Raw genomic sequence first — 26,927 nt, 5'->3', positions numbered from 1 at the left:
TGGGCATCTATAGGTCTTCTTTGGAGAAATGTCTGTTTAGATCTTTTCCCCACTTTTTGATGGGCTTGTTTGTTTTTCTGATATTGAGTTGTATGAGCTGCTTGTATATCTTGGAAATTAATCCTTTGTCAGTTGTTTCATTTGATATTATTTTCTCCCATTCTGAGGGTTGTCTTTTCACCTTGCATATTATATATACACAATATATTACATTGTTGTGTAAAAGCTTCTAAGTATAATAAGGTCTCACTTATTTACTTCTGTTTTTATTTCCATTACTCTAGGAGGTGAGTCATAGAGGATCTTGCTTTGATTTATATCATTGAGTGTTCTCCTTATGTTTTCCTCTAAGAGGTTTATAGTTTCTGGTCTTTTATTTAGGTCTTTAATCTACTTTTAGTTTATTTTTGGGTACGTGTTAGGAAGTGTTCTGATTCATTCTTTTACATGTAGCTGTCCAATTTTCCCAGCACTATTTATTGAAGAGGCTTTCTTTGTCCCATTGTTTATTCTTGCCTCCTTTGTCAAAAATAAGGTACCCATAAATACATGGGTTTACTTCTGTGCTTTCTATCTTGCTCCATTGGTGTATATTTCTGTTTTTGTGCCAGTACCATATTGTCTTGATGTCTGTAGCTTGTAGCATAATCTGAAGTCAGGAAGGTTGATTCCTCCAGCTCCATTCTTTTTTCTCAAGATTGTTTTGGCTATTCGGGGTCTTTTGTGTTCAAATATAAATTGTGAATTTTTTTGCTCTAGTTCTGTGAAAAATACCATTGGTAATTTGATAGGGATCACATTGAATCTGTAGGTTGCATTTGGTAGTATAGTCATTTTCACAATATTGATTCTTCCTTCTCAGGAACATGGAATATCTCTCCATCTGTTTATGTCATCTTTGATTTCTTTCATTAGTGTCTTATAATTTTCTATGTGCAGTTCTTTTGTCTCCTTAGGTAAGTTTATTCCTAGATATTAAATTCTTTATTTTGCAATGGTGAATGGGATTGATTCCACAATTTCTCTTTTTGATTTTTCATTGTTAGTATATAGAAATGCAAGCGATTTCTGTGTATTGATTTTGTATCCTGCAACTTTGCTAAATTCACTGATTAGCTCTTGTAAGTTTCTGACACTATCTGTAGGATTTTGTATGTATAGTATCATGTCATCTACCAACAGTGAGAGCTGAATTTCTTCCTTTCTGATCTGGATTCATTTTACTTTTTTTTTTTTCTTCTCTGATTGCTGTAGCTAGGACTTCCAGAACTATGTTGAATGATAGTTGTGAAAGTGAACCCTGTTGTCTTGTTCCTGATCTTAGGAGGAATGTTTTCAGTTTTTCACCATTGACAATAAAGTTTGCTATAGGCTTATGATATATGGCCTTTACTATGTTGAAGTATATTCCTTCTATGCCCATTTTTTGAAGAGTTTTAACCATAAATGGGTGCTGAATTTTGTCAAATGCTTTTTTTGCATCTATTGAGATTATCATATGGTTTTTATCTTTCCATTTGTTAATATGATGTGTCACATTGATTGATTTGCATATATTGAAGTAGCCTTGCACCCCTGAAATAAACTCAACTTGATCATGGTGTATGAGCTTTTTGATGTGATGCTGAATTCTGTTTGCTAAAATTTTGTTGAGGATTTTTGCATCTATGTTCATCAGTGATATTGGCCTATAGTTGTCTTTTTTGTGTATTGTCTTTTTTTTTTTTTTTTTTTTTGCTTTTTGTATCAAGATGATGGTCACTTCATAGAATCAGTTTGGAAGTGTTCCTTTCTCTGCAATTTTTTGAAAAAGTTTTAGAAGGATAGGCATTAGCTCTTCTCTAAATGTTTGATAGAATTCTCCTGTGAAGCCATTTGGTCTTGGGCTCTTTTTGGGGAGGGGTGGGGGGGAGATTTTTGATCACAGCTTCAATTTCAGTGCTTGTAATTGGGTTGAGCATAATTTCTATTTCTTCTTGGTTCAGTCTTGGAAGGTTGAATTTTTCTAAGAATCTGTCCATTTCTTCCAGGTTATCTATATTTATTGCCATATAGTTGTTTATAATAGTCTCTAATACTCCTTTGTATTTCTGCATTATCTATCGTAACCTCTCCTTTTTCATTTCTAATTTTGTTTATTTGATTCTTCTCTCTTTTTTCCTTGATGAGTCTGGCTAAAGGTTTGTTAATTTTGTTTATCTTCTCAAAGAACGAGCTTTAAGTTTTATTTACCTTTACTATTGTTTCTTTTCTTTTTCACTTATTTCTGCTTGGATCTTTATGATCTTTCCTTCTACTAATTTTGGGGTTTTTAAGTTCTTTTTCCAGTTGTTTTAGGTGTAAAGTTAGGTTGTCTATTTGATGCTTTTCTTGTTTCTTGAGGCAGGTTTGTATTGCTATAAATTTCTCTCTTAGAACTGCTTTTGTTTTATCCCATAGGTTTTGAGTTGTGTTTTCGTTGTCATTTGTTTCTAGAAATTTTTTGATTCTCTTTTGACTTCTTCAGTAACCTGTTGATTATTTAGAAACCTGTTGTTTAATATCCATGTGTTTGTGTTTCTTACAGCTTTTTTCCTGTAATTAATATCTAGTCTCATAATGTTGCAATTGGAGAAGATGCTTGATACAATTTCCATTTTCTTAAATTCATTGAGGCTTGATTTGTGATCCAAGATGTGGTCTATCCTGGCGAATGTTCCATGTGCACTTGAGAAGAAGGTGTATTCTTCTGCATTTGGATGGAATGTCCTGAAGATATCAAAGAGATCCATCTCATCTAATGGGTCATTTAAGATTTGTGTTTCCTTATTAATTTTCTGTTTTGATGATCTGTCCATTGGTATGAGTAGGATGTTAAAGTCTCCTACTATTATTGTGTTACTGTCAACTTCTCCTTTTATGTCTGTTAGTGTTTGTCATGTATTGAGGTGCTCCTATGTTGAGTGCATAGATATTTACAATTGCTATGCTTTCCTCTTGGATTGATCCCTTGATCATTATGTAGTGTCCATCCTTATCTCTAGTAATATTCTTTATTTTAAGTTCTATTTTTCTGTTATGAAGATTACTACTCTAGCTTTCTTTTGCTTCCCATTTGCATGGAATATATTTTTCCATCCTCTCACTTTCTGTCTATATGTGTCTCTAGGACTGAAATGGGTTTCTCATATACAGCATATATATGGGTTTTGTTTGTATATCCATTTAGCCAGTCTTTGTCTTTTGGTTTGAGCATTTAATCCATTTACATTTAAAGTAATTATTGATATATATGTCCCTATTGCCATTTTCTTAATTATTTGGGGTTGATTTTGTAGATCTTTTTTTCTTCTTTTGTTTTTCTTGACTATATAAGTCTCTTTAACATTTGTTGTAAAGCTGGTTTGGTGGTACTGAATTTTCTTAATTTTTGTTTATCTGAAATGTTTTTTTATTTCTCCATCAATTTTGAATGAGATCCTTGCTGGGAACAGTAATTTTGGTTGTAGATTTTTTCCTTTCAGTTCTCTGCAATTCCCTTCTGGCCCGCAGAGTTTCTGATGAAAGATCAGCTGTTAAGCATATGGAGTTTCCCTTATATTTTACTTGTTGCTTCTCCCTTACTATTTTTAATATTCTTTATTTCTGTTTGGTCTTTGTTAGTTTGATTAGTATGTGTCTTGGTGTGTTTCTCCTTGGATTTATCCTGTATGGGACTCTTTGTGCCTCTTGGACTTGATTGGCTATTTCCTTTTCCATGTTGGGGAAATTTTCAACTATAATCACTTCAAAAATTTTCCCATACCCTTTCTTTCTCTCTTCCTCTTCTGGGACCCCTACAAATTAGAATGTTGGTGCATTTGATATTGTCCCACAGGTCTCTGAGACTGTCCTCAGTTCTTTTAATTCTTTTTACTTTATTCTGCTCTTTAGAAACTATTTCCACCATTTTATCTTCTAGCTCATTGATTTGTTCTTCTGCTTCAAATATTCTGCTATTGATTCCTTCTAGAGTATTTTTAATTTCAGTAATTGTGTTGTTTGTCTCTGTATGTTTATTTTTTAATTCTTCTAGTTTTTTGTTAATTGATTCTTGCATTTTCTCCATTTTGTTTTCAAGGTTTATGATCATCTTTACTATCATTATTCTGAATTCTTTTTCAGGTAGTTTGCCTATTTCCTCTTCATTTATTTGAACATCTGTGTTTCTAGTTTGTTCCTTCATTTGTGTAGTATTTCTCTTCCTTGTCACTATTTTTTTTTTTAACTTATTGTGTTTGAGGTCTTCTTTTTGCAGGCTTCAGGTTGAATTCTTTCCTTGAAGAAGGTTGAATTCTTTCTTCCTTTGGTTTCTGCCCTCCTAAAGGTGGTCCAGTCATTTGTGTAAGCTTCGTATAGGGTGAGACTTGTGCTGAGTTTTTGTTTGTTTTTCCTCTGATGGGCAAGGCTGAGTGAGGTGGTAATCCTGTCTGCTGATGCTTGGGTTTGTATTTTTGCTTTGTTTGTTGTTTAAATGAGGCCTCCTGCGCAGGGTGCTACTGGTGGTTGGGGGATGCCAGGTCTTGTATTCAAGTGGTTTCCTTTGTGTGAGTTCTTGCTATCTGATACCCCTTAACATTAGTTCTCTGGTAGTCTAGGGTCTTTGAGTCAGTGTTCCCACTCCAATGTTTCAGGGCTTGAGTGTATGAATGTATGATGCAGGTAGTTCCTCAGGTCACAGATTCATAGAAAACAGATACGGGATTTGAATCCTATCCAGTTTCATAGAAAACCCAGTGCTTATCTTAGTAAAGCACAGTGTAGAACTCTGGTGGAATCCTTGACCTCAAAGAGCTTCTTGGCATCCCTTACAGGCCACTCCTCAGAGCTCTCCCTGGAACTGCCAACATGCACTGGCCTCTTGCTCCAGTGCATTTTAAGTCCCACGACTGCTGGGCTCGAGATGTTTTCGCTCACATTGTGACCCAGGGTAGCGTGGAGAGGAGGCCACTTGGCCTCTAAATATTGAAAGTAAGCTTGGAGCCGAGGTGTTGGTCATCGTGGGGGACACAGGTCTCTGACACGTGCTCCCTCAGGAGTCAGGAAGATATTTTTAAAATATCTGCTAAGTGTTATATAGGGAAACAGTGTTGTGCATGAACTAGTTTTCAGTGCTTGTGAGACTGGCTTGTTTTATAGAGTCATGGGCAAGTGAATCTATATAACATAACAGTAGTTCTGTTATGCTATTATATGCACAAAGCTGTCAAAAGCAAAAAAAAAAAAAAAAATACAAAGATGCTGTGACCAAGACTTGTAGAAACCTCCCCTCGTATTTCCCCTAGAAACGATATTTCTGTGGTCACCAGTTCAGTGTATGTGGCAACTTTATAGAACACAACTACCATGAATAATGAGAATTAGCTCTATAAAGGTGGAATCAAGGTTTTCAGTATAAGTAGGTAAATTTAATACCTAGCTAATTCCCCTGAAAGAACCAATAGGAGCATTGTTTATCCAATAGAAATGACGTGTCTAGAATGCAAATCTCAGCTTCTGAATAGTGATCTGTATGAAAAAGAGCCATAACTTCTTGGGAAAATGGATGATTCCAGGGCCAGGATTGTGGAAGTACATTGAATACACTGTTGTACCAAAAACCAAAGAAGTATTCCAAGAATAATGAACACAAGTCAAAAACATGCCAAAAGCCAGATTATGGTGCCCCCACTGGCCAAATCTGGAACTTCATAAAATCAACATTAAATTGAACAATAAAGATAATGATAGTGAATGTTCTCTTCCCTAAAATACTTATTAAATGCCAAAAGAAAATATGTAACTTTATAGGGATAAACCCTGGCTGACCTCACCTAACAAGATAATCATCCACAGTGGGGCAAATTCATAACAGGAATACCCTGAAACAGATGCATGGGAAGAAAAGAGACTGACAACCATGGCATTCCTGCACAATCAAAATTAACAATGAGGACCCATCAAACAAACCTTATTGAGGGACATTCTACAAAATACATGACCTGTGATGTTCAAGTTTGTGTCATATAAAACAAGACAAGTTTGAGGAAGTATCAGAGAAGAGACTAGAATAACAGAACTATTAATACTAACACAAATAATTCTGAACCAGAATGTTTTTCATATAAATTACATTAAAGGTACAATTGGAGAAAGTTATATTCAGTTCAGTCAGTTCAGTTCGGTCACTCAGTTGTGTCTGACTCTTTGCGACCCCATGAATTGCAGCATGCCAGGCCACCCTGTCCATCACCAACTCCCAGAGTTCACTCAGATTCATGTCCATCGAGTCAGTGATGCCATCCAGCCATCTCATCCTCTGTTGTCCCCTTCTCCTCCTGCCCCCAATCCCTCCCAGCATCAGAGTCTTTCCAATGAGTCAACTCTTCACATGAGATGACCAAAGTATTGGAGTTTCAGCTTTAGCATCAGTCCTTCCAAATAAATTCCAGGGCTGATCTCCTTCAGAATGGACTGGTTGGATCTCCTTGCAGTCCAAGTGACTCTCGAGAGTCTTCTCCAACACTACAGTTCAAAAGCATCAATTCTTTGGCGCTCAGCCTTCTTCACAGTCCAACTATCACATCCATACATGACCACAGGAAAAACCATAGCCTTGATTAGACGGACTTTAGTCGGCAAAGTAATGTCTCTGCTTTTTAATATGCTATCTAGGCTGGTCCTAACTTTTCTTCCAAGGAGTAAGAGTCTTTTAATTTCATGGTTGCAGTCATCATCTGCAGTTATTTTGGAGCCCCAAAAAATAAAGTCTGACACTGTTTCCACTGTTTCCCCATCTATTTCCCATGAAGTGATGAGACCAGATGCCATGATCTTAGTTTTCTCAATGTTGAGCTTTAAGGCAACGTTTTCACTCTCCTCTTTCACTTTCTTCAAGAGGCTTTTTAGTTCCTCTTCACTTTCTGCCATAAGGGTGGTGTCATCTGCATATCTGAGGTTATTGATATTTCTCCCAGCAATCTTGATTCCAGCTTGTGTTTCTTTCAGTCCAGCGTTTCTCGTGATGTACTCTGCATATAAGTTAAATAAGCAGGGTGACAATATACAGCCTTGGGTTTGACAAATTCAATGGTAGTAATGTGTCAGTGTTAATTTCATGATTTGATGGTTGTCTTATTGTCATGTAGGAGATTGTCATTATTTGTATAAAACACATACTAATGAATTTGAGGATCATGAGACATCAGATAAGAAACTTACTCTAAATGAATCAAGAAAACTGTTTTGTGTGCTATATTTGAAACTTTTAAACAAGAAAAGATTTACTGAGTTGTCTCAGAGGAACAAATTGAATAAAAGTTATCTAAAATTTCATATACAGCACTTGACAATAATTATACACATATGAAGATGAGAAAATACATTAAATATTTCATAGATAAGTGCATGATGAGCTAAGTATAATTAACCCTAATTGAATGTTTTAGCAATATGTGTATGTGCTCAGTCTTATCTGATTTTTGCAACCCCATGAACTGTAACCTGCCAGGCTCCTCTGTCTAAGGAATTTTCCAGGCAAGAATACCAAAGCAGGTTGCCATTTCCTCCTCCAGGGGGTCTTCTTCACCCAGGGATCAAATCCATTTCCCTAGCATTGCAGGTGTATTATTACCACTAGCGCTACCTGTGAAGCCCAAATGTGTGTCATTATTATAGCATATTTTCAAAAAATTTTATTATATTGTTCTCTTTATTATGCCTGTCAAAAAGGAGACATATTTCGCTACAGTTCAGAAGACAGAAAGATCAACTAAAAAAAAAGAAAGAAAATAAATTTAGAGAAAAACAATAAATCAGTTCACTTGCTCAGTCATGTCAAACTCTTTGTGACCTCATTAACTGCAGCACACCAGGCTTCCCTGTCTATCACCAGCTCCTGGAGCTTACTCAAACTTATGTCCATTGAGTCAGTGATGCCATTCAACCATCTCATCCTCTGTGTCCCTTTCTACTCCTGCCTTCAGTCTTTCCTAGTTTCAAGGTCTTTTCCATTGAGTCAGTTCTTTGCATCACGTGGCCAAATTATTGGAGCATCAGCTTCAGCATCAGTCTTTACAATGGATATTCAGGACCAATTTCCTTTAGGATTGACTGGTTGGATCTCTGTGCAGTCCAAGGGACTCTCGAGTCTTCTTTAACAACACAGTTAAAAAGCATCAATTCTCTGGTGCTCATCCTTCTTTATAGTTCAACTCACACATCCATACATGACTACTTAAAAACCCATAGCTTTGACTAGATGGACTTTTATTGGCAAAGTATTGTCTCTGCTTTTTAATTTGCCGTCTAGGTTGGCTAAGCTTTTCTTCCAGTGAACAAGCGTCTTTTCATTTCATGGCTGCAGTCACCATAGACAGTGATTTTGGAGCCCAAGAAAATAATGTCTCTCACTCTTTCGATTGTTTCCCAACCTATTTGCCAAGAAATGATGTGACTGGATGCCATGATCTTAGTTTTCTGAATGTTGAGTTTTAAGCCAGGTGTTTCACTCTCTTCTTTCACTTTCATTAAGAGGCTCTTTAGTCTTCCTTGCTTTCTGCCATAAGGGTGGTGTCATCTGCATATCTGACGTTGTTGCTGTTTCTCCTGGCAATCTTAACTTGTGTTTCATCCAGCCCTGCATTTTGCATAATGTACTCTGCATGTAGGTTAAATAAGCAGGTTGACAATATTCAGCCTTGACGTACTTCTTTCCTGATTTGGAAGTATTGCTTCCTGACCTGCATACAGATTTCTTAAGAGGCAGGTAAGATGGTCTGGTATTCCCATCTCTTTAAGAATAAAGCAATAGTAATAAATAAAGCAATAAATAATGAATAAGTAAATAATAAAACAATAAATAAGACTTACTAAAGCATATTTCTTCTTTCAAAGTAAAAACGAGTCAAGAAAAATGCTTCGGAATGCTGATATTCTATTTTCCCATTGAATGTTCATGTTTTGCCTTCTCCTTTTGAGTTAGTGTTGAATTTTCAGTCCATGCAGTTATGTTCCTCTAAGATTAAAAAAGAGTTGTGGACTCCCGGGAAAATGCAGTTATTCGTCTATTCCTCACATTTCCAGGGCAATACTAGTTTCCAAGGGACCACACAAAATCTCTCACTTGCATCATTCCCCCGAGGGGACACAGGTGTCCCAGGAGCATAGGTTCACTGGACTCACACAATCAGTCCTCTACTTTCCTTCCTCATAAATGTGAACACTCTGACTGCCTGGGCTCAAGGACTTGGGATGGAGAGTGTGCAGAGGCTTCTCAGGAGCAGCAGAGCAAGACAGCATTGTGCTCTCAATAACTGCAGTCACCGTCACCTGGCTTGTGTGCTACTAGTCTCTCAGAGAGACTGAAAGGGAGTGAAGTTTATGACTCACTCTGCCTACAGTCATCAGGATCTTGATTATCTTCTCTAACTTCTGAGACTAATACCAAGGAGGTTCCCTATGAAGTCATCTTGTGCTGTAACGTCTAATACAGAGTTGACACTCCCTGGGATTCTACAATCAGCTTTCCCTGGGTGATAATCCAAGAAGCTGTGTTATATCTGACTATTCTTATTTTTCAAATATTCATGTCTGCTTCTTCTGCTTCCAATAGCAATTCTTCGATATTCATTCTCACGGGGTTCCCTGGCCTAGAACAATACTATCCCTGGTTTTCAGTTCCCTTTTCTTTGATCTATGCTGTGATTTTCCTGGGAAACTGCTTGGTGCTGCATGTGGTTCATACCGAGGTGAGCCTGCATGAGCCCATGTTCTACTTCCTGGCCATGCTGGCCCTCACCGACCTGTTCATGGGGCTGTCCACAGTATACACGGTGCTGGGGACTATGTGGGGGCTCAGCCAGGATATTGGTCTAGATGCCTGCATTTCCCAGACTTATTTTGTTCATGGACTATCTTCCATGGAGTCTGGAGTCCTTCTTGCCATGGCTTTTGATCGCTTTATAGCAATTTGCAATCCTCTGAGATATATATCCATTCTGACTAATAGCAGGATCATTTACTTCATGGTGATCATTTTGGCAAGAAGTTTTTTGTCTATTCTTCCTGTCATCATCCGTTTGAAGTTTTTTCCTTACTGCAGACCTCACATTCTCTATCATTCCTTCTGCCTGCACCAGGATCTACTCCGGCTGGCCTGCTCTGACATTCGCTTCAATAGCTTCTATGCCCTGGCTCTGGTGATTTGTACCTTGTTGTTGGATGCTGTCCTTATTCTCATCTCCTATGTTTTCATCTTGCATACGGTGCTGGCAATTGCATCTCAAAAAGAGAGGCTCAAGGCTCTGGAGACCTGTGTCTCCCACCTCTATGCTGTTCTGGTTTTCTACATTCCCATCATTGGTCTCACTATGGTACACCGCTTTGGAAAGGATCTCTCACCTTTGGTTCATGTCTTTATGGGAAACATCTATAGTCTCTTTCCTCCCATGATGAATCCATTAATCTATAGCGTAAAGACCCAACAGATTCGAAGCAGGATGAAGAAGTGGTTTTCTCTGAAAATGTAGTTCAACTCTTTGTTTTTATCAGTAAGAATACTATAATGTCAACACAATATGCTAGTTCCTATTTGTGCAACCATTTACACGTTGAGTACTATTTTCTATAACTTTTTGTTCTTTTATGAGGGCTTGAATATAAAGAACTTACATGTCTTGCTAATCATAAATGTGAGAATTGAGTTTTTCTAATCTACATTCCAGGATAGGCTTCTGACATTTGCTGTAGAATAATCATAGTTCTTAAGAACATGACAAGGAATGTCTCTACATTTATGGATATATTCTTTAAGCATGATTATCATATAAAAATTGTGTTACCCTGAATTCATCAATATTTTAATCATCTAGACCTATTTCTAACTAACTAAAATTTTGAAAATACATCTATGGTTCAGATTTTTATGTAATGTTCATGTCAAAACCAGAGAAGGCAATGACAACCCACTCCAGTACTCTTGCCTGGAAAATCCCATGGACGGAGGAGCCTGGTAGGCCATAGTCCAGGGGGTCACTAAGAGTCAGACACGACTGAGTGACTTCACTTTCACTTTTCACTTTCATGCTTTGGAGAAGGGAATGGGAACCCACTCTAGTGCTCTTACCTGGAGAATCCCAGGGGTGGCGGAGCCTGGTGGGCGGCCATCTATATAGTCACACAGTGTGGGACATGACTGAAGCAACTTAGCAGCAGCAGCAGAAGCATGTAAAAACATATGATGCAGTGAAATTGGGTTTTCCTCATTTCTAGTGGTGATGTAAATATCATCTGAAACTGATGCAGAACTTTCCCTTTCATCTAGTTATTTTTCCTCATTAGTGACCTTATGGAAGTCTATTGAAGGAATTTTGACATAAGAAAATCGATAATTTCTCTATTGCAAAGATTGTCTTCTTAATCTCTCTCTATGCTCTTAACATGACATTATTGCATGAATACTCTTCATTCTACATTTTTACGAAAATTTTTTTGAAAGTTAGTTCCGTTCAGTTCAGTCACTCAGTCGTGTCTGACTTTTTCTGGCCCCATGGACTGCAGGACGCCAGGCTTCCCTGTCCATCACCAACTCCTGGAGTTTACTCAACTCATGTCCATTGAGTCAGTGATATCATCCAACCATCTCATCCTCTGTCGTCCCCTTCTCCTGCTATCTTCAATCTTTGCCAGCATCAGGGTCTTTTCAAATGAGTCAGCTCTTTGCATCAGGTGGCCTAAGTATTGGAGTTTCAGCTTTAGCATCATTCTTTCCAAAGAAATCTCAGGGACGATCTCCTTCAGAATGGACTAGTTGGATCTCCTTGCAGTCCAAGGGACTCTCAAGAGTCTTCTCCAACGCCACAGTTCAAAAACTCAATTCTTCAAGGCTCAGCTTTCTTTATAAAAGTTAGTATGTGGTTTTATTTTTGAAATTTAAAAAACATTCTTTAAATTTTTTATTGGAAGATAACTGCTTTTCAATGTTGTATTGGTTTTTGCTATTCAACAACATGAATCAGTTATAAGTAAACATATATCCCTCCATCTTAAGCCTCTCTCCCACCCCTCGAGGTCATTGTAGATCACTGAGCTGAGTTCCCTGTGCTGAAAAGATGCTTCCAGCTAGCTATCATTAGGATTTCTGAATGGCATTGTATTTTTAAGATATTTAAAATGTACATCATGGTGATTTGATGAATTCATCATTTTTAACAATCATCTTATATTTTATTTTATTTATTAAGAGATTGATTTTTCTTTTCTTTCTTTTTTTTTTTTTTACTTTACAATATTGAATTGATTCTGCCACACATCATCCTCAATACTACAGTTAGCCATGAGTCAGAGGGTACTGTCAAAACAAGTTTTATTTAAAAAACAAATGAATAAGTGAATTCTGAATAAATCTACTTGCACAGTTAGATATTTCTTTCCATGCCTTTTTGTATTTTTATGAAGAAAATGAGCTTCATATTTGTGGTGAAGGAATCAAGTTCATCCTTGTTTATGGGGCACAAAAGCACTAAGTTGGCATGGGCTTATCCAGAATAGTTTGCATTTTGACACATATGGAATTATCTTTCAATTCATATGAGCAATGGGATACATGATTGCAATTTTTATCTACATAGGCAAATAATTGGCTAACTGCTTTTCAATGAGTATTATTTTTTCCGCTTCTAGATTAGGACTATGCTGAATAATGCTCTCATCATCTGCCAAGCAAATGCTAAATATCATCCCATTGTAGAGAATTTGAGTCAGTAAAATCACAGCACTATGAGTCCATAAGGATTTCTAGTCCCATTATATAACAACATTGAATATATTGTTTGAATTTTTTTTTTCAAATTGAATCTTTAACATTATGCAGAAATATTCTACATGTTTCTTTCATCCTTCTGCAACCTCTAGCTGTTTCCTCTAGAAGACATTTCTGATTCATTTCTATGTTTCCAATGTTTTAGAATCCAGTTACCAAGATGTCTGAAAATACCCACTTCACCGATGGTGCTATGTTGATATTACAGCCAGAGACAGACTGCTACCAGGATTTAAATCATCAAATTCAAAGTGGTGGTGGTTTAGTCGCTAAGTCGTGTCCAACTTTTGTGACCCCATGGATTGTAGCCTGCCAGGCTCTTTTGTCTGTGGGATTCTCCAGGCAACAATACTAGAGTGGGGTTGCCATTTCTTTCTCCATAGGTCATCAATATAATAATTTCTATAGGATTAATCTTGCCCTGTTTTGAAAACAGCAACTGTTTCTTCAACTGACTATAAGATATCTCTGTATTAGTTTTCTATTATCACTGTAACGAATTACTGCAAATCTGTAGGGCTGAAGCATAGATTTATTACCTTACTGATTTGGAGGTTAGAAGTCTAAAATGGGTTACCAGGTCTCTGTTCTGCTGAACAGTCTAAGTAGGAATCTGTTTCTTTGCTTGTTTCAGCTTTCAGAGACTGTCTACATTCCTTAGATTGTATTCCTAATATGATTCTGCTTCTGTTGACCCATTACCTTCTCCGATTTTGACCTTCAGGAGTTTCCCTATTAATTTCATCTGGATAATGCATGAACTTCTCTATATGTCAAGATGCTAACTTAATCCATTTGCAAATTCCCTTTCAAAATGTAAACTCACATATTCACAGGTTCTAGAGATTAGGACATAAACATCTTTCAGTTCAGTTCAGTCACTCAGTCGTGTCCGACTCTTTGCGACCCCATGAATCACAGCACTCAAGGCCTCCCTGTCCAACACAAACTCCCAGAATTCACTCAGACTCACGTCCATCGAGTCAGTGATGCCATCCAGCCATCTCATCCTCTGTCGGCCCCTTCTCCTACTGCCCTTAATCCCTCCCAGCACCAGTCTTTCCCAATGAGTCAACTCTTCACATGAGGTGGCCAAAGTACTGGAGTTTCAGCTTTAGCATCATTCCTTCCAAAGAAATCCCAGGGCTGATCTCCTTCACAATGGACTGGTTGGATCTCCTTGCAGTCCAAGGGACTCTCAAGAGTCTTCTCCAACACCACAGTTCAAAAGCATCAATTCTTCGGTGCTCAGCTTTCTTCACAGTCCAACTCTCACATCCATACATGACCACTGGAAAAACCATAGCCTTGACTAGACGGACCTTTGTTGGCAAAGTAATGTCTCTGCTTTTCAACATGCTATCTAGGTTGGTCATAACTTTTCTTCCAAGGGGTAAGCATCTTAGTGGGTCATTATTTAGCCTATTATAATCTCCATTTGAAATGTCTAAATTGAAATTATTTTGATTTGGAATCCATAGGGTTTCCTTGTTTTCAGTTTAATAAAGTATGTGATAAAGAATTTTTGTTGTGATGGTAAAATATCCATAAGAAAAAACTTACAATTTTAGCTATTTTTCAGTATACAGTTCAGTGTCATTAGAATAATCATATTTTTTATGTAACCATCACCACAACTCAGCTCCAGAACTTTTTCATCATCCTACACTGAAACTCTGTTCAGTTCATTCACTCAGTTGTGTCTGACTCTTTGCGACCCCTGAACACTCCAGGATTCACTGACCATTACTAACTTCCAGAGCTTGCTCAAACTCATGTTCATAGAGTCGGTGATGCCATCCAACCATCTCATCCTCTGTTGTCCCCTTCTTCTCCCACCTTCAATCTTTCCCAACATTAGAGTCTTTTCCAATGAGTCAGTTCTTTGCATCAGTGGGCCAAAATATTGGAGTTTCAGCTTCAGCATCAGTCCTTCCAATGACTATTCAGGACTAATTTCATTTAGGATTGACTGGTTGGATCTCCTGGAAATCCTAGGGACACTCAAGAGTCTTCTCTAACATCACAGTTCAAAAGCATCAATACTTTGTCACTCAGCTTTCTTTACAGTCCAAATATCACATTCATACATGAATACTGAAAAACCCATAGCTTTGACTAGACGGATCTTTGTTGGCAAGGTAATGTCTCTGCTTTATAATGTTTCCTAGGTTTGTCACAGCTTTTCTTCCAAGAAACAAGCAAGCATCTTTAAATTTCATGGTTGCACTCATCATCTGCAGTGATTTTGGAGTCCAAGAAAATGAAGTCTGTCACTATTTCTATTGTATCACCATCTATTTCCCATGAAGTGATGGGACAGGATGCCATTATCTTAGGTTTCTGAATGTTGAGTTTTAAGCCAACTTTTCACTCTCCTCATTCACTTTCATCAAGATGTTCTTTAGTTCTTCACTTTCTGAAGCAGGGTGACAATATACAGCCTTGATATACTCCTTTCCTGATTTGGAATCAGTCTGTTGTTCCATGTCCATTTCTAACTGTTGTTTCTTGACCTGCATACAGATTTCTTAGAGGTAGGTAAAGTGGTCTGGTATTCCCATCTCTTGAAGAATTTTCCACAGTTTGTTGTGATCCACACAGTCAAAGGCTTTGGCATAGTCAATAAAGCAGTTGTTTCTCTGGAACTTTCTTACTGTTTTGATGATCCATCAGACATTGGCAATGTGATCTCTGGTTCTTCTACCTTTTCTAAATACAGCTTAAACATATGGAAGTTCATGGTTCACATACTGTTGAAGCCTAGCTTGGAGAATTTTGAGCATTACTTTGCGAGTGTATGAGATGAGTTTAATTGTGTAGTAGTTTGAGCATTTTTTGGCATTTCCTTCCTTTGGGATTGGAATGAAAACTGACCTTTTTCAGTCATGTGGCCACTGTTGAGTTTTCCAAATTTGCTGGCATAATATGGACAACACTTCCACAGCATCATCTTTTAGGATAGCTCAACTGGAATTCCATCACCTCCACTAGCTTTGTTCATAATGATGCTCCCTAAGGCCCACTTGACTTCACATTCCAGGATGTCTGGCTCTGGGCAAGTGATCACACCATCGTCATTATATGGGTCATGAAGATCTTTTTTGTATAGTTCTTCTGTGTATTCTTGCCACCACTTCTTAATATCTTCAGCTTATGTTATGTCCCTGCCAGTCCAGTTCTGTCCTTTATTGCATCAATCTTTGCATGAAATGTTCCCTAAGTATGTTTAATTTTCTTGAAGATATCGCTAGTCTTTCCCATTCTGGTGTTTTCCTCTGTTTATTTGCATCGATTCCTGAGGAAGGCTTTCTTATCTCTCCTTGCTATTCTTTGGAACTCTGTATTCAGATGGGTGTATCTTTCCTTTTCTCCTTTGTTTTTAGCTACTCTTCTTTTCTCAGCTATTTGTAAGGCCTCCTCAGACAAACATTTTCCTTTTGCTTTTCTTTTTCTTGGGGATGATCTTGATTATGACCTCCTGTATAATGTCTCAAACCTCCATCCATAGTTCTTCAGGCATTGTGTCTATCATATCTTTCTTTGAATCTATTTGTCACTTCCACTGTATAATCATAAGGGATTTGATTTGGGTCATACCTGAATGGCCCAGTGGTTTTACCTACTTTCTTCAATTTAAGTTTGAAGTTTGTAATAAGGACTCATGATCTGAGCTACAATCAGCTCCCGGTCTTGTTTTTGCTAACTGTATAGATCTTCTCCATCTTGGCTGCAAAGAATACAGAAAATTCAATTAAAGATTTACTGATCATGGCCCCACACATCAGATCAAGAGCCAGTTTCCCCCATAGACAGTCTTTCTCATCAGGAAGCTTCCATAAGCCTCTTATCCTTATCCCTCAGAGAGCAGACCAAATGAAAGCCACAGGCACAGAAAACTAATCAAACTGATCACATGGACCACAGCCTTGTCTAAATCAATCAAACTGTTAACCATGCCATGTAGTATCATCCAAGACAGACGGGTCATGGTGGAGAGTTCTGATAAAATGTGGCCCACTGCAGATGGGAAAGGCAAACCACTTCAGTATTCTTGCCTTGAGAACCCCAAGAACAGTATGAAAAGGCACAAAGATATGACACTGAAAGATGAACTCCCAAGGTCGGTAGGTGCCTAATATGCTACTGGAGAAGATTGGAGAAATAATTCCAGTAAGAATGAAGAGACAGAGCCAAAGCAAAAACAGCGCCACTTGTGAATGTGACTGGTGATGGAATTAAAGTCCGATGCTGTAAGAACAACACTGCATAAGAATCTGTACTGTTAGGTCCATGAGTCAAGGTAAATTGGAAGTGGTTAAACAGGAGATGGCAAGAGTGAACATCCACATTTTAGGAATCAGTGAATTAAAATGGGTTAGAATGGGCGGATTTAACTCAGATGACAACTATATCTACTACTGTGGACAAGAATCCCTTAGAAGAAATGGAGTAGCCATCATAATCAACAGGAAAGTCTGAAATGAAGTTCTTGGATGCAATCTCAAAAATGACAGAATGATCTCTGTTCATTTCCAAGGCAAACTATTCAATATCATAGTTATCCAAATCTATGCCCCAACCAGTAATGCTGAAGATAATGAATTTGAACAGTTCTATGAAGATCTACCATACCTTCTAGAACTAACACCCCAAAAGATGTCTTTTTCATTATAGGGGACTGGAATGCAAAAGTAGGAAGTCAAGAGATACCTGGAGTAACAGGCAAATTTGGCCTTGAAGTAGAAAATAAAGCCGGGCAAAGACTAACAGAGTTTTTGTCAAGAGAACATACTGGCCATAGCAAACACCCTCTTCCAAAAAAACAAGTGATGACTCTACACATGGATATCATTAACTACATTGCTTTCAGACAAAACTGATTTAAGAACAATGAAAACTATCACAGATGAATAGGAGCACAACATAGTTCAATTTGTTATCCAAAATTAATAGTCAGAGCTTTTTATGGTCATGTATGGACATGCTCAGAGTATGAGAAATTATACGTGTCCCAGCTGGGGTCAAACAAGGTAATACTCTTCCTTTAAGTTTCACCTCAAATACTATAAATAAATGTCCTCTTCATGATGTATTTTGTGCCATGATTTAAACATTCTTGTAATTTTGGTGATAATTTGCTATTTAAAATACCTCCATATACAGTGCTGTCTAATGTTCCTAGGAGCAAGAAGCCTGGATGTACATTATAGACACAATGTATGTAGTACACAAGCTTCTTTCAGGTGTAATTCATAGTGCTGTTGTGAGTTCAGTGTCAGTGATATGGTATATCTAGAAAAAAAGAAAAAGAAAATTCCTGCATCCTTAAGTGAGGACCCTCTTGAAGATGGTAGAATAACATCTATAGTACATGATGAAGCTTGAAGAAATGGGATAGAAACTAAACTTGTGAATTCATGAGATGACAACTGACAAGAACTACATAGTGGACATCACTGTTATGTGGTTGAAAGCCAAAGAAATTAATGCAAATCTCAGCTTCTAGTGATTTGTATGAAAAAGAGCCAAAACTTCTTCAGAAAATGGATAACTCCAGGGCCAGGTTAGTGAAAGTACATTCAATACACTGTTGTACCAAAAAGCAAAGAAATTATCAAAGAATACCAAGCACATGTCAAAAATATGCTAAAGCCAGATTATGGTGCTCCCACAGGCCTAATCTGGAACAAATTGAATATTAAAGAGATGATAGTGGCTACTTATTATCTATTGAAAAAAATATGGAACAAAGATAATGTAACAAATCTCTATAGTTTCAAAGTTTCTCCCACAAAATACTAAAAACCAAAGGAAAATATATAACTTAACTGGGACAAATTCTGGCAGGCCCCATCTTAGTTAAATTATCAGTGACAGTTATCAGTAATAAGGCAAATTCATACCAGGAATAACCTGAACAGATACATGGGAGGGAAAGAGCCTTACTTCCATGGCATTCCCCGATAATTTGATCTAACCATGAGGACTCATCAAACAAAACCCATTTAGGGACATTCTACAAAATACTTGGACTGTGATGGTCAAGTTTGTGTCATACAAGAGAAGGGAAAAGTGAAAGTGAAAGTCATGTCCGATTCTTTGTGACCTCATGGACAATACAGAGCTATTCCTCTAACCTAATTATTTGCCCACTAGTGACCTAATGAACAACTATTAAAGGATTTAGGGATAAAAAATTTATAACACCTATGTTGCAAAGATTGTCTTCTTAATTTCCTTTTATGATATTAAGATACAATGTTATTGCAAAAACACTCATTATTCTACATTTTCACTAAATATTTTATTATTCAGTTCAGTTCAGTTCAGTCATTCAGTCGTGTCCAACTCTTTGTGACCCCATGAATCTCAGCACTCAAGGCCTCCCTGTCCATCACCATCTCCTGGAGTTCACTCAGACTCACGTCCATCGAGTCCGTGATGCCATCCAGCCATCTCATCCTCTGTTGTCCCCTTCTCCTCCTGCCCCTAATCCCTCCCAGCACCAGTCTTTCCCAATGAGTCACCTCATCACATGAGGTGGCCAAAGTACTGGAGTTTCAGCTTTAGCATCATTCCTTCCAAAGAAATCCCAGGGTTGATCTCCTTCAGAATGGACTGGTTGGATCTCCTTGCAGTCCAAGGGACTCTCAAGAGTCTTCTCCAACACCACAGTTCAAAAGCATCAATTCTTCTGTGCTCAGCTTTCTTCAGTCCAACTCTCACATCCGTACATGACCACTGGAAAAACCATAGCCTTGACTAGACAGACCTTTGTTGGCAAAGTAATGTCTCTGCTTTTCAACATGCTATCTAGGTTGGTCATAACCTTTCTTCCAAGGAGTAAGCGTCTTATTATTAGGATTTCTCTATGGAATTACAAAGGTCCATCTAGTCAAGTCTATGGTTTTTCCAGTGGTCATGTATGGATGCGAGAGTTGGACTATGAAGAAAGCTGAGCACCGAAGAATTGACACTTTTGAATGCGGTGTTGGAGAAGACTCTTCAGAGTCCCTTGGACTGCAAGGAGATCCAACCAGTCCATTCTAAAGGAAATTAGTCCTGAATATTCATTGGAAGGACTGATACTGAAGCTGAAACTCCAGTACTTTGGCCACCTCATGCAAAGAGTTGACTCATTGGAAAAGACTCTGATGCTGGGAGGGGTTGGGGGCAAGAGGAGAAGGGCACGACAGAGGATCAGATGGCTAGATGGCATTATCGACTCGATGGACATGAGTTTGGGTGGACTCCGGGAGTTGGTGATGGAAAGGGAGGCCTGGCGTTCTGCTATTCATGGGGTTAGAAAGATTTGGACACTACTGAGCAACTGAACTGAACTGAACTGAAACTTTAATTTTTAAAATGCCTGTAAGGCCCAGTTTATTTGACATGTTGGGTGGCTGATCCTGTATATTGGGACTTACCTAATATTGACTGTGTCAAAATTGACTACCACCAAGGTGGTTTCTTGAAATAAGAAGTTTATATGCGTTAAAAACAAAAAACAAAAAAAAAAAACACGGAATCTCCTAGAAAGTGATTTCAAAAGTATTATGGTCAGCTCTTATCACTGTTTCCACTTCTCTCAGCCTTGTGAAGTGAAATTATGAATCTCAGAATATACTGGAAATAGAGTCCTAGAATTGACACTACGTTGTCCAATATTCATGCATTTAGAAGCCATTGAAAGCTGGAAAAATTACGCTATTGTTTATGATTTGTTATTAACTCCATTCCTCAAGAGAATTACATCATGCCCTTGCTGAACTGCTGATATGATACGTGTCCTTTGTTTGTCTCACTGGAAACAGTTTCTTTATAACCGCATGTACAATTATATTACCATCCCAGTGCATGCATGTAAGAAGATTGAAGAATTGAGCTTGTGAGTATGTTCTTCTAGGTGCCTCTGAGATCTACACAGAGGAAGGATCTAAGGAGACTGTGGGAAATTGGACTCTATAAATGTGTATAAAGAGATTCTCTTATGAAATTGCAAGAGAATAATAAATACTTTAGTTGTCAGGATTTCACCTAAACCATGAGGAGAATAATAAATCATACTGAGTTCCTCTTGGTCAGGTTAACATTTTTCGCATTTCTTTCCCCTTCTCATCCATGACGAATCTCTTCATATCTTCAACTAAAGCAAGTATATATCCTACCTTAGGTATTAAAAATAATACTGAAATAAAAACAAAGGAAACTTATATACTAAGGTAATTAGATTCCTAATATTTTTCTTTGACTAGTTAGTTACCTTTTCTAATTCATCCCCTTCTCCTTGCAGATATACATCTGAAAACAGGGCAAATGAATTTGCAAATGCATTGTTTTGCACATTTTTGATATTAAACATATCTGAGGAAAATAAAATACTATTGCATTTATCCTAGATTTTTCAATAAATAGTCACATATTGAGGCCAGAAACAAATACTTTTGAATTTTAAATAGAATGTCATGAGACTCTTCATAGAGGAGGTAATGCTTGGTTGAACGTTTAATAATCAATGGTATTTGTCTGATGGGAAAGAGAAAGAAATGTTAGGAGGAAACCTAAAGGAAATATAACAAGCAGAGGAAAGCCTAGTAAGTACAACTAGAATTCTAAATTAGTTTGCAGAATTCTAGCATATATTTCATTATAGCTGATAAATTTGTTAGGGTGATAATGGCTTACTATTAATATATATATGAAAAGTGTTTCTATTATTGCTAAAGCATTTAGTCAGTAAATGTGTGATTGGGTCTGATGGAATGAATGGTTTTCCAGTTTTCTTCTAGAGGAACTGAGGAGGGTTTTCCTCCTGTATGTATAAAAGACCTTTGTGTAAATCCTATTGAAGTATATTGACTACAGGATAGGCAAAGCTGGATCAAATAAAGATAACTGAATTTAAAGACCAAATCCAATTTGGCTTCTCCCTGATCCCTGAAATAGAGAGATTTCACCAACTTGAAACTCCTTGCATGACCGTTCAGTCTCTCAGTAGTGTCCAACTCTTTGCAACCCCATGGATTGTAGCTGGCCAGGCTCTTGTCTCCGTGGAATTCTCCAGGCAAGAATACCAGAGTGGGTAACCATTTCCTTCTTCAGGGGATCTTCCTGACCCAGGGATCAACCTGGCTTTCCTGCATTGCAGGCAGATTCTTTTATCTTCTGAGTCACCATGGAAGCCTGTGGAGCTGCTTAAGAGGTGGTTAAGCATATGTGTCCTGTGTTCAGGTTAGATTTGTTGAAGTATGATTATTTATTTAGTGATAGTCAGTTGTAAGTGAAACTCTGAGGTTGGACAGAATGTCTGGGTAGAGAGCCATATATAATGAGAAGAAAAAGAACCATGGGGAAGAATATGGGTTTCAATGGAATTCAGGGCATCAACGAAATAAAGGGAGTCAGAAAAAGCAACAAAGGAGGAGTGTCTTGAGACTGAAGGAAAAAAACAGATAGACTGTGTTTATAGAGACAAAATTGTTATTTTAAAGATAAAATAGTTTTAAGCACTGCACAAATAATCAACATAGAAGAGTCCTTTAAAAAGTTCATTGTATTTGGATAGAGTATAATTTTGAATTTTCTTCAAATATATGAACTTTCAAGAATTATGGAGATAAAGTCTCATGGGAATGGTCTAAAAATCACTTAAATTGATTTAAAAATATATAGCAAATCATGGGGATTCATTTAGGATTCTAGCATATTTCATAATGAGATCACAGCACCTATTAAAACAATTGTGTATAAACCTGAAATTTATTATATCATAAGGGAAATAATGGCTAAATTAATGCATGATTAAAATACATGTTTTGAGGGAAAACTAATAAACCTATATATAGGTTTATTTATATAATAGATTTATTTATATATATGCAATTTACCAGAGAAAAGGTAAAGGAATGATAATGGGCTGTGCTGAGCTCAGTCACTTCAGTTGTTTCCAGCTCTTTGCAAACTCCATGCAAACCCCAGAAGCAAGGAGATTGTGTCAGGGGAAAAAGCGTAGCTAATATGTTATACCATGAATATAAAGTATGAGAAGAATGTGAATCAGGAAAAAGTAGTAAATGCAGCAATGGTAAACTAAGACAGTATGGGCCTTGTATTAAACTTTTGTGAGTGTATAGGGAATTGAAAATGAAAGTTTAATGAGGGACAGAGAAATGGCCAGAGAGATTCTTGTATTCCTTCCTCAACAAAGTTGGGTAGTGATTTAGAATAGCAAGCAAATAAGCATTTGAATTGCAGCTCTAAGGGACTAAGGGAATAGCATAATAATAGACTGCATTTGGGGCTCATTTACAAGTGGATTTCCATGATCCTGCAGATAATTTTGTACAGCCCTATTGGAAGAAGAGAATCTGTGATCAACCAGTATGAGTAAAAGTTAAACGCCATACTGGGTTGATTTTCAGGGTTCTAGGCAATATTTGCAGAAACAGTGATATGAATGATGTGCCTATTTTCAAAATGTGAGAGAAAAATAAACCTCCAAGGAATTTAAATAATGCTTACATATGGAAATTGCCAGCAAGTGTCTTTTATAACATGCACTAGTACTTTCATGGACTTCCCTGGTGGTTCAGAGTAAAGAATCCACCTGCAAATGAAGGAGATGCAGGTTTGATGCCTGGGATGGGAGGATCCTCTAGAGAAGAAAATGGCAACCCACTCCAGTATTCTTGCCTGGGAAATCTCATGTACAGAGGCATCTGCTGCGCTACACTCCAAAAGGTCGCAAAAGAGTCAGATATGACTTAATGACTAGAACAACAGCAAATCACTTCCATAGCAGGATGAATGGAGCAGACAGAAAACAGAGCTGTATGATAGTGTCCAAAGATGGTTTGTAATACATATATTAAAACTGGTTATTTCTCATTGGGAATCACATGATAAACTGAATTCCACTGAACAAATATAGTTACTTACTCAATATATAGTATATTTTAAGCTTTATGTTCATGGTTTTGATACTTTCTGACTTATTTTCCTGGAATAATATTGATAAAATAAATTTTGGCATATATTTGAAGTATAGATATTAATTGTTCCGATTTTGTTAACTTGAGAAATAATCATAGCAGCTTTCAGTTTTTGGGTATTATTGAATCAGGTAAAAAATTTCCCACTTTAAATTTGCAGAAATAAATTTGCATGTGATTCACGTATCACATTTTATCCCAATCTAAGTTTGCCTTATTTCTTTATTGTCATGTTACAGTTTATTTTATGTTATTATCTCTAAAATACCTAATTTTATCCATATTTCTTAAAAAATTTACCAAGGTTCCAACTTTGGGATAAAGATAGATTCTAAATACTTGTTACAACCTTATATGTAACATATGCATACTTAGCATACTAATTGTCTTATATAATTGTCACATTTAGATCACTGCCTATGTCTTCTTTGACTACGCCACTTTATAAGTTATTTTCCCAAGATCTAGAGCAACTTCTAAAAGTCTGTTATTATCATTACTATTATTTACTTCTACTAGACTGTCCAAATGAATTATAAGTTCTTTGATTAAAAAAAAAAATAAACACAAAACAGTTATGTTACACAGAATTTATGTTCTCAGAACTTGTTAGTTTAGCAGAACAAACTACATTCAATGAGATAGGGTTTAACTAATTATACAAAAACCAGAAGAATTCACATTGACTAGAAGGAGTGCTTCTTTTCTCTATGGTGAGTATTTGTATGCCTCTGAGAGTGTATCTGTTTCTATATACATAACAGAAAAAGAGAGAAATAAAAAACAGAAGCAGAAATTTGAGATACATCATCCATGGAGACTGTATCTGTATTCCTGGACAAATTTAATTGTTACATAAAAAAATGAATATGTCTGTCAAAATGCCATTTAAACCACATTTAACCACTGATGGTATGAATTTAGGTAAAAACAGAAATTAAGAAAGACACTCAATACAAACTGCCATCTTGAATCAGAATCTCTAAACCCAGCAGTTCCAAGCCAACATGCTCCAGCTCAATGGTACAGTCTTCATGCCCTCAGTGCTGACACTGATTGGGATCCCTGGCCTGGAGCCTGTGCAGTTCTGGATCGGCATTCCCTTCTGTGCCATGTACATCATTGCTCTATTTGGAAATTTCCTAATCTTGGTCATCATCAAATCTGAGCACAGCCTACATGAACCCATGTATCTCTTCCTGGCAATGCTTGGAGTAACAGACATTGCTCTCAGTACCTGTATCCTACCAAAACTGTTAGGGATATTCTGGTTCCATTCACCAGAAATACTTTTTGATGCCTGTCTCTTTCAGATGTGGCTCATCCATACCTTCCAGTGTACTGAGTCAGGTATTCTGCTGGCCATGGCCTTGGACCGCTATGTGGCAATCTGTGAACCTCTGAGACATGCAGCTATTTTTACCCACAAACTCCTCACTCAGATTGGGGTTGGAGTGACACTCAGAGCAGGTGTCCTTATAGCTCTGTGTCTCATCCTCATCAAATGCCGGCTGAAACACTATCGGACCACTGTGGTCTCCCATTCATTCTGTGAGCACATGGCTATTGTGAAGCTGGCAGCAGAAGATACTCGAATCAACAAGATTTATGGTCTTTTTGTGGCTTTCATTATACTTGGATTTGATATAATCTTCATCACACTCTCTTATATTCGAATATTTGTAACTGTCTTCAAACTGCCTCAAAAGGAAGCTAGGCTCAAAGCTTTTAACACTTGCATTGCCCACATCTGCGTCTTCCTTGTGTTTTATCTCCTGGGTTTCTTCTCCTCCTTTACACACAGATTTGGGTTCCATATTCCATCTTACATTCACATTCTTCTGTCCAATCTTTACCTGCTCGTCCCACCTTTTCTCAATCCTATTGTTTATGGTGTAAAGACCAAACAGATTCGAGATCGAGCGTCCAAGATTTTTCACTTGAAGAATGCATCTTGAGCTCTCATCTATCTTATTTCAAATAATACAAATTCAATCTGAGAAACACTAATTTTTAGTGCTATTGTTTGCTTTCTTATGTTCATTTGTTTGCTGAAATAGAGAGCTCTAGATTTTACATTTGCAACACTGAAGCTCTGATTCCTATTCAAATAACTTCACTTGTATGGATACAGAATTACTTGGAGCATACATTTAGCCAGTAGATAACACAAAAGAAGAAATTATGAAGATTTTGTTTTTAATTAAATCAATTTTAAGGACATCTTTTAAAAGTGCAAATAAATACTTTTTTGCTTCTTCTGTTTAAAAATATGAAGTGGTATCAATGCTATTGTATAAAAATATCAGTGTAATGAATTATAATATATTGTGTATGAAACAAAATCTGCCAGGGTCCAGCCCCGGTGGGTCCAGGGAATTCAAAGCGGGGACGGTGTTGGCGAGGAAAGACTTATTTGTTTATTGATATAAGATTAGATTAAGAAACAATAGTGTAGTAGGAAAATTAAGTGGAGAAAGAGGGCTGAATAACTTGGATTATGTGGAAGACCAATAAAATTCCAGGCAAGGAATTTGCACCATCTACGTTGGGCCACCGGCGCTCGCTTGAATATCTAAGGGTGCCTCGCCTTAGACTCCGTTTCACATGAGTCTTAACAGCCAGGGCAAATAAGTAGACTTGGCAAGCCTCCGTGCCCCAGATGGGAATTCAGCCTGAAGTTAAAGTAAAGAGGAAAAAGAGAGAGAGACGGGGGAAACCAGTCCAGTGACTGGCTCCAGCCCCTATTGTTCAGAAGGCCTTTTATACTTTTGATGAAACATGGAGATCAATGGGTAACACAAAGTTATGCAGCGTTAGCAGTCCAGACTCTTATCAAAACCAGGCTTTTCTCTCTGCATACCTAATTGTATACACAAGTCTTAGGTGATTTACATCATCTTCCAGCCAAAAGGGCCAATTAACATTTTACAGCCTTTTTTCTGATAAGGGTTTGTCAACCAGAAGACTTATTTGTGTTGATCTTCCCAAAGTCTGGTGCCATTCTCAGAAAGCACTAAATAAAGTTACATTCTTACATAGCAAGGACACAAGAGGAGTGCAGTGATATATAACAAAAGAAGTAATTAACTCAAAAATCTAGTGTTGCTAACATC

The 26,927-nt window shown here is 37.3% G+C and overlaps 2 protein-coding genes across 2 annotated transcripts; both read left to right on the top strand.

Moving 5' to 3' along the window:
* The first annotated feature begins 9,584 nt into the window (after positions 1-9,584).
* LOC120876643 (olfactory receptor 51V1-like) lies at positions 9,585-10,526 on the top strand. Its single transcript, XM_040258611.1, has one exon. It carries the CDS (start codon positions 9,585-9,587, stop codon positions 10,524-10,526), a length of 942 nt encoding a protein of 313 aa, XP_040114545.1.
* Positions 10,527-24,818: 14,292 nt separating this feature from the next.
* Positions 24,819-25,769, top strand: LOC120876642 (olfactory receptor 52A5-like). The gene has a single exon (XM_040258610.1). The coding sequence runs from the start codon at positions 24,819-24,821 to the stop codon at positions 25,767-25,769; it is 951 nt and encodes a 316-aa protein (XP_040114544.1).
* Positions 25,770-26,927: the final 1,158 nt, after the last annotated feature.

This window comes from Oryx dammah, unplaced genomic scaffold (assembly GCF_014754425.2).
Source record: "Oryx dammah isolate SB20612 unplaced genomic scaffold, SCBI_Odam_1.1 HiC_scaffold_17, whole genome shotgun sequence".
Lineage (NCBI taxonomy): Eukaryota > Metazoa > Chordata > Mammalia > Artiodactyla > Bovidae > Oryx > Oryx dammah.
Note: the sequence above shows the minus strand (reverse complement) of the source record. Positions and strands in the feature narration are given on the sequence as shown.

Bases quoted from the DNA above. Each gene is read 5' to 3' on its own strand.
- LOC120876643 (XM_040258611.1), top strand. From the start codon at position 9,585: ATGTCTGCTTCTTCTGCTTCCAATAGCAATTCTTCGATATTCATTCTC.
- LOC120876642 (XM_040258610.1), top strand. From the start codon at position 24,819: ATGCTCCAGCTCAATGGTACAGTCTTCATGCCCTCAGTGCTGACACTG.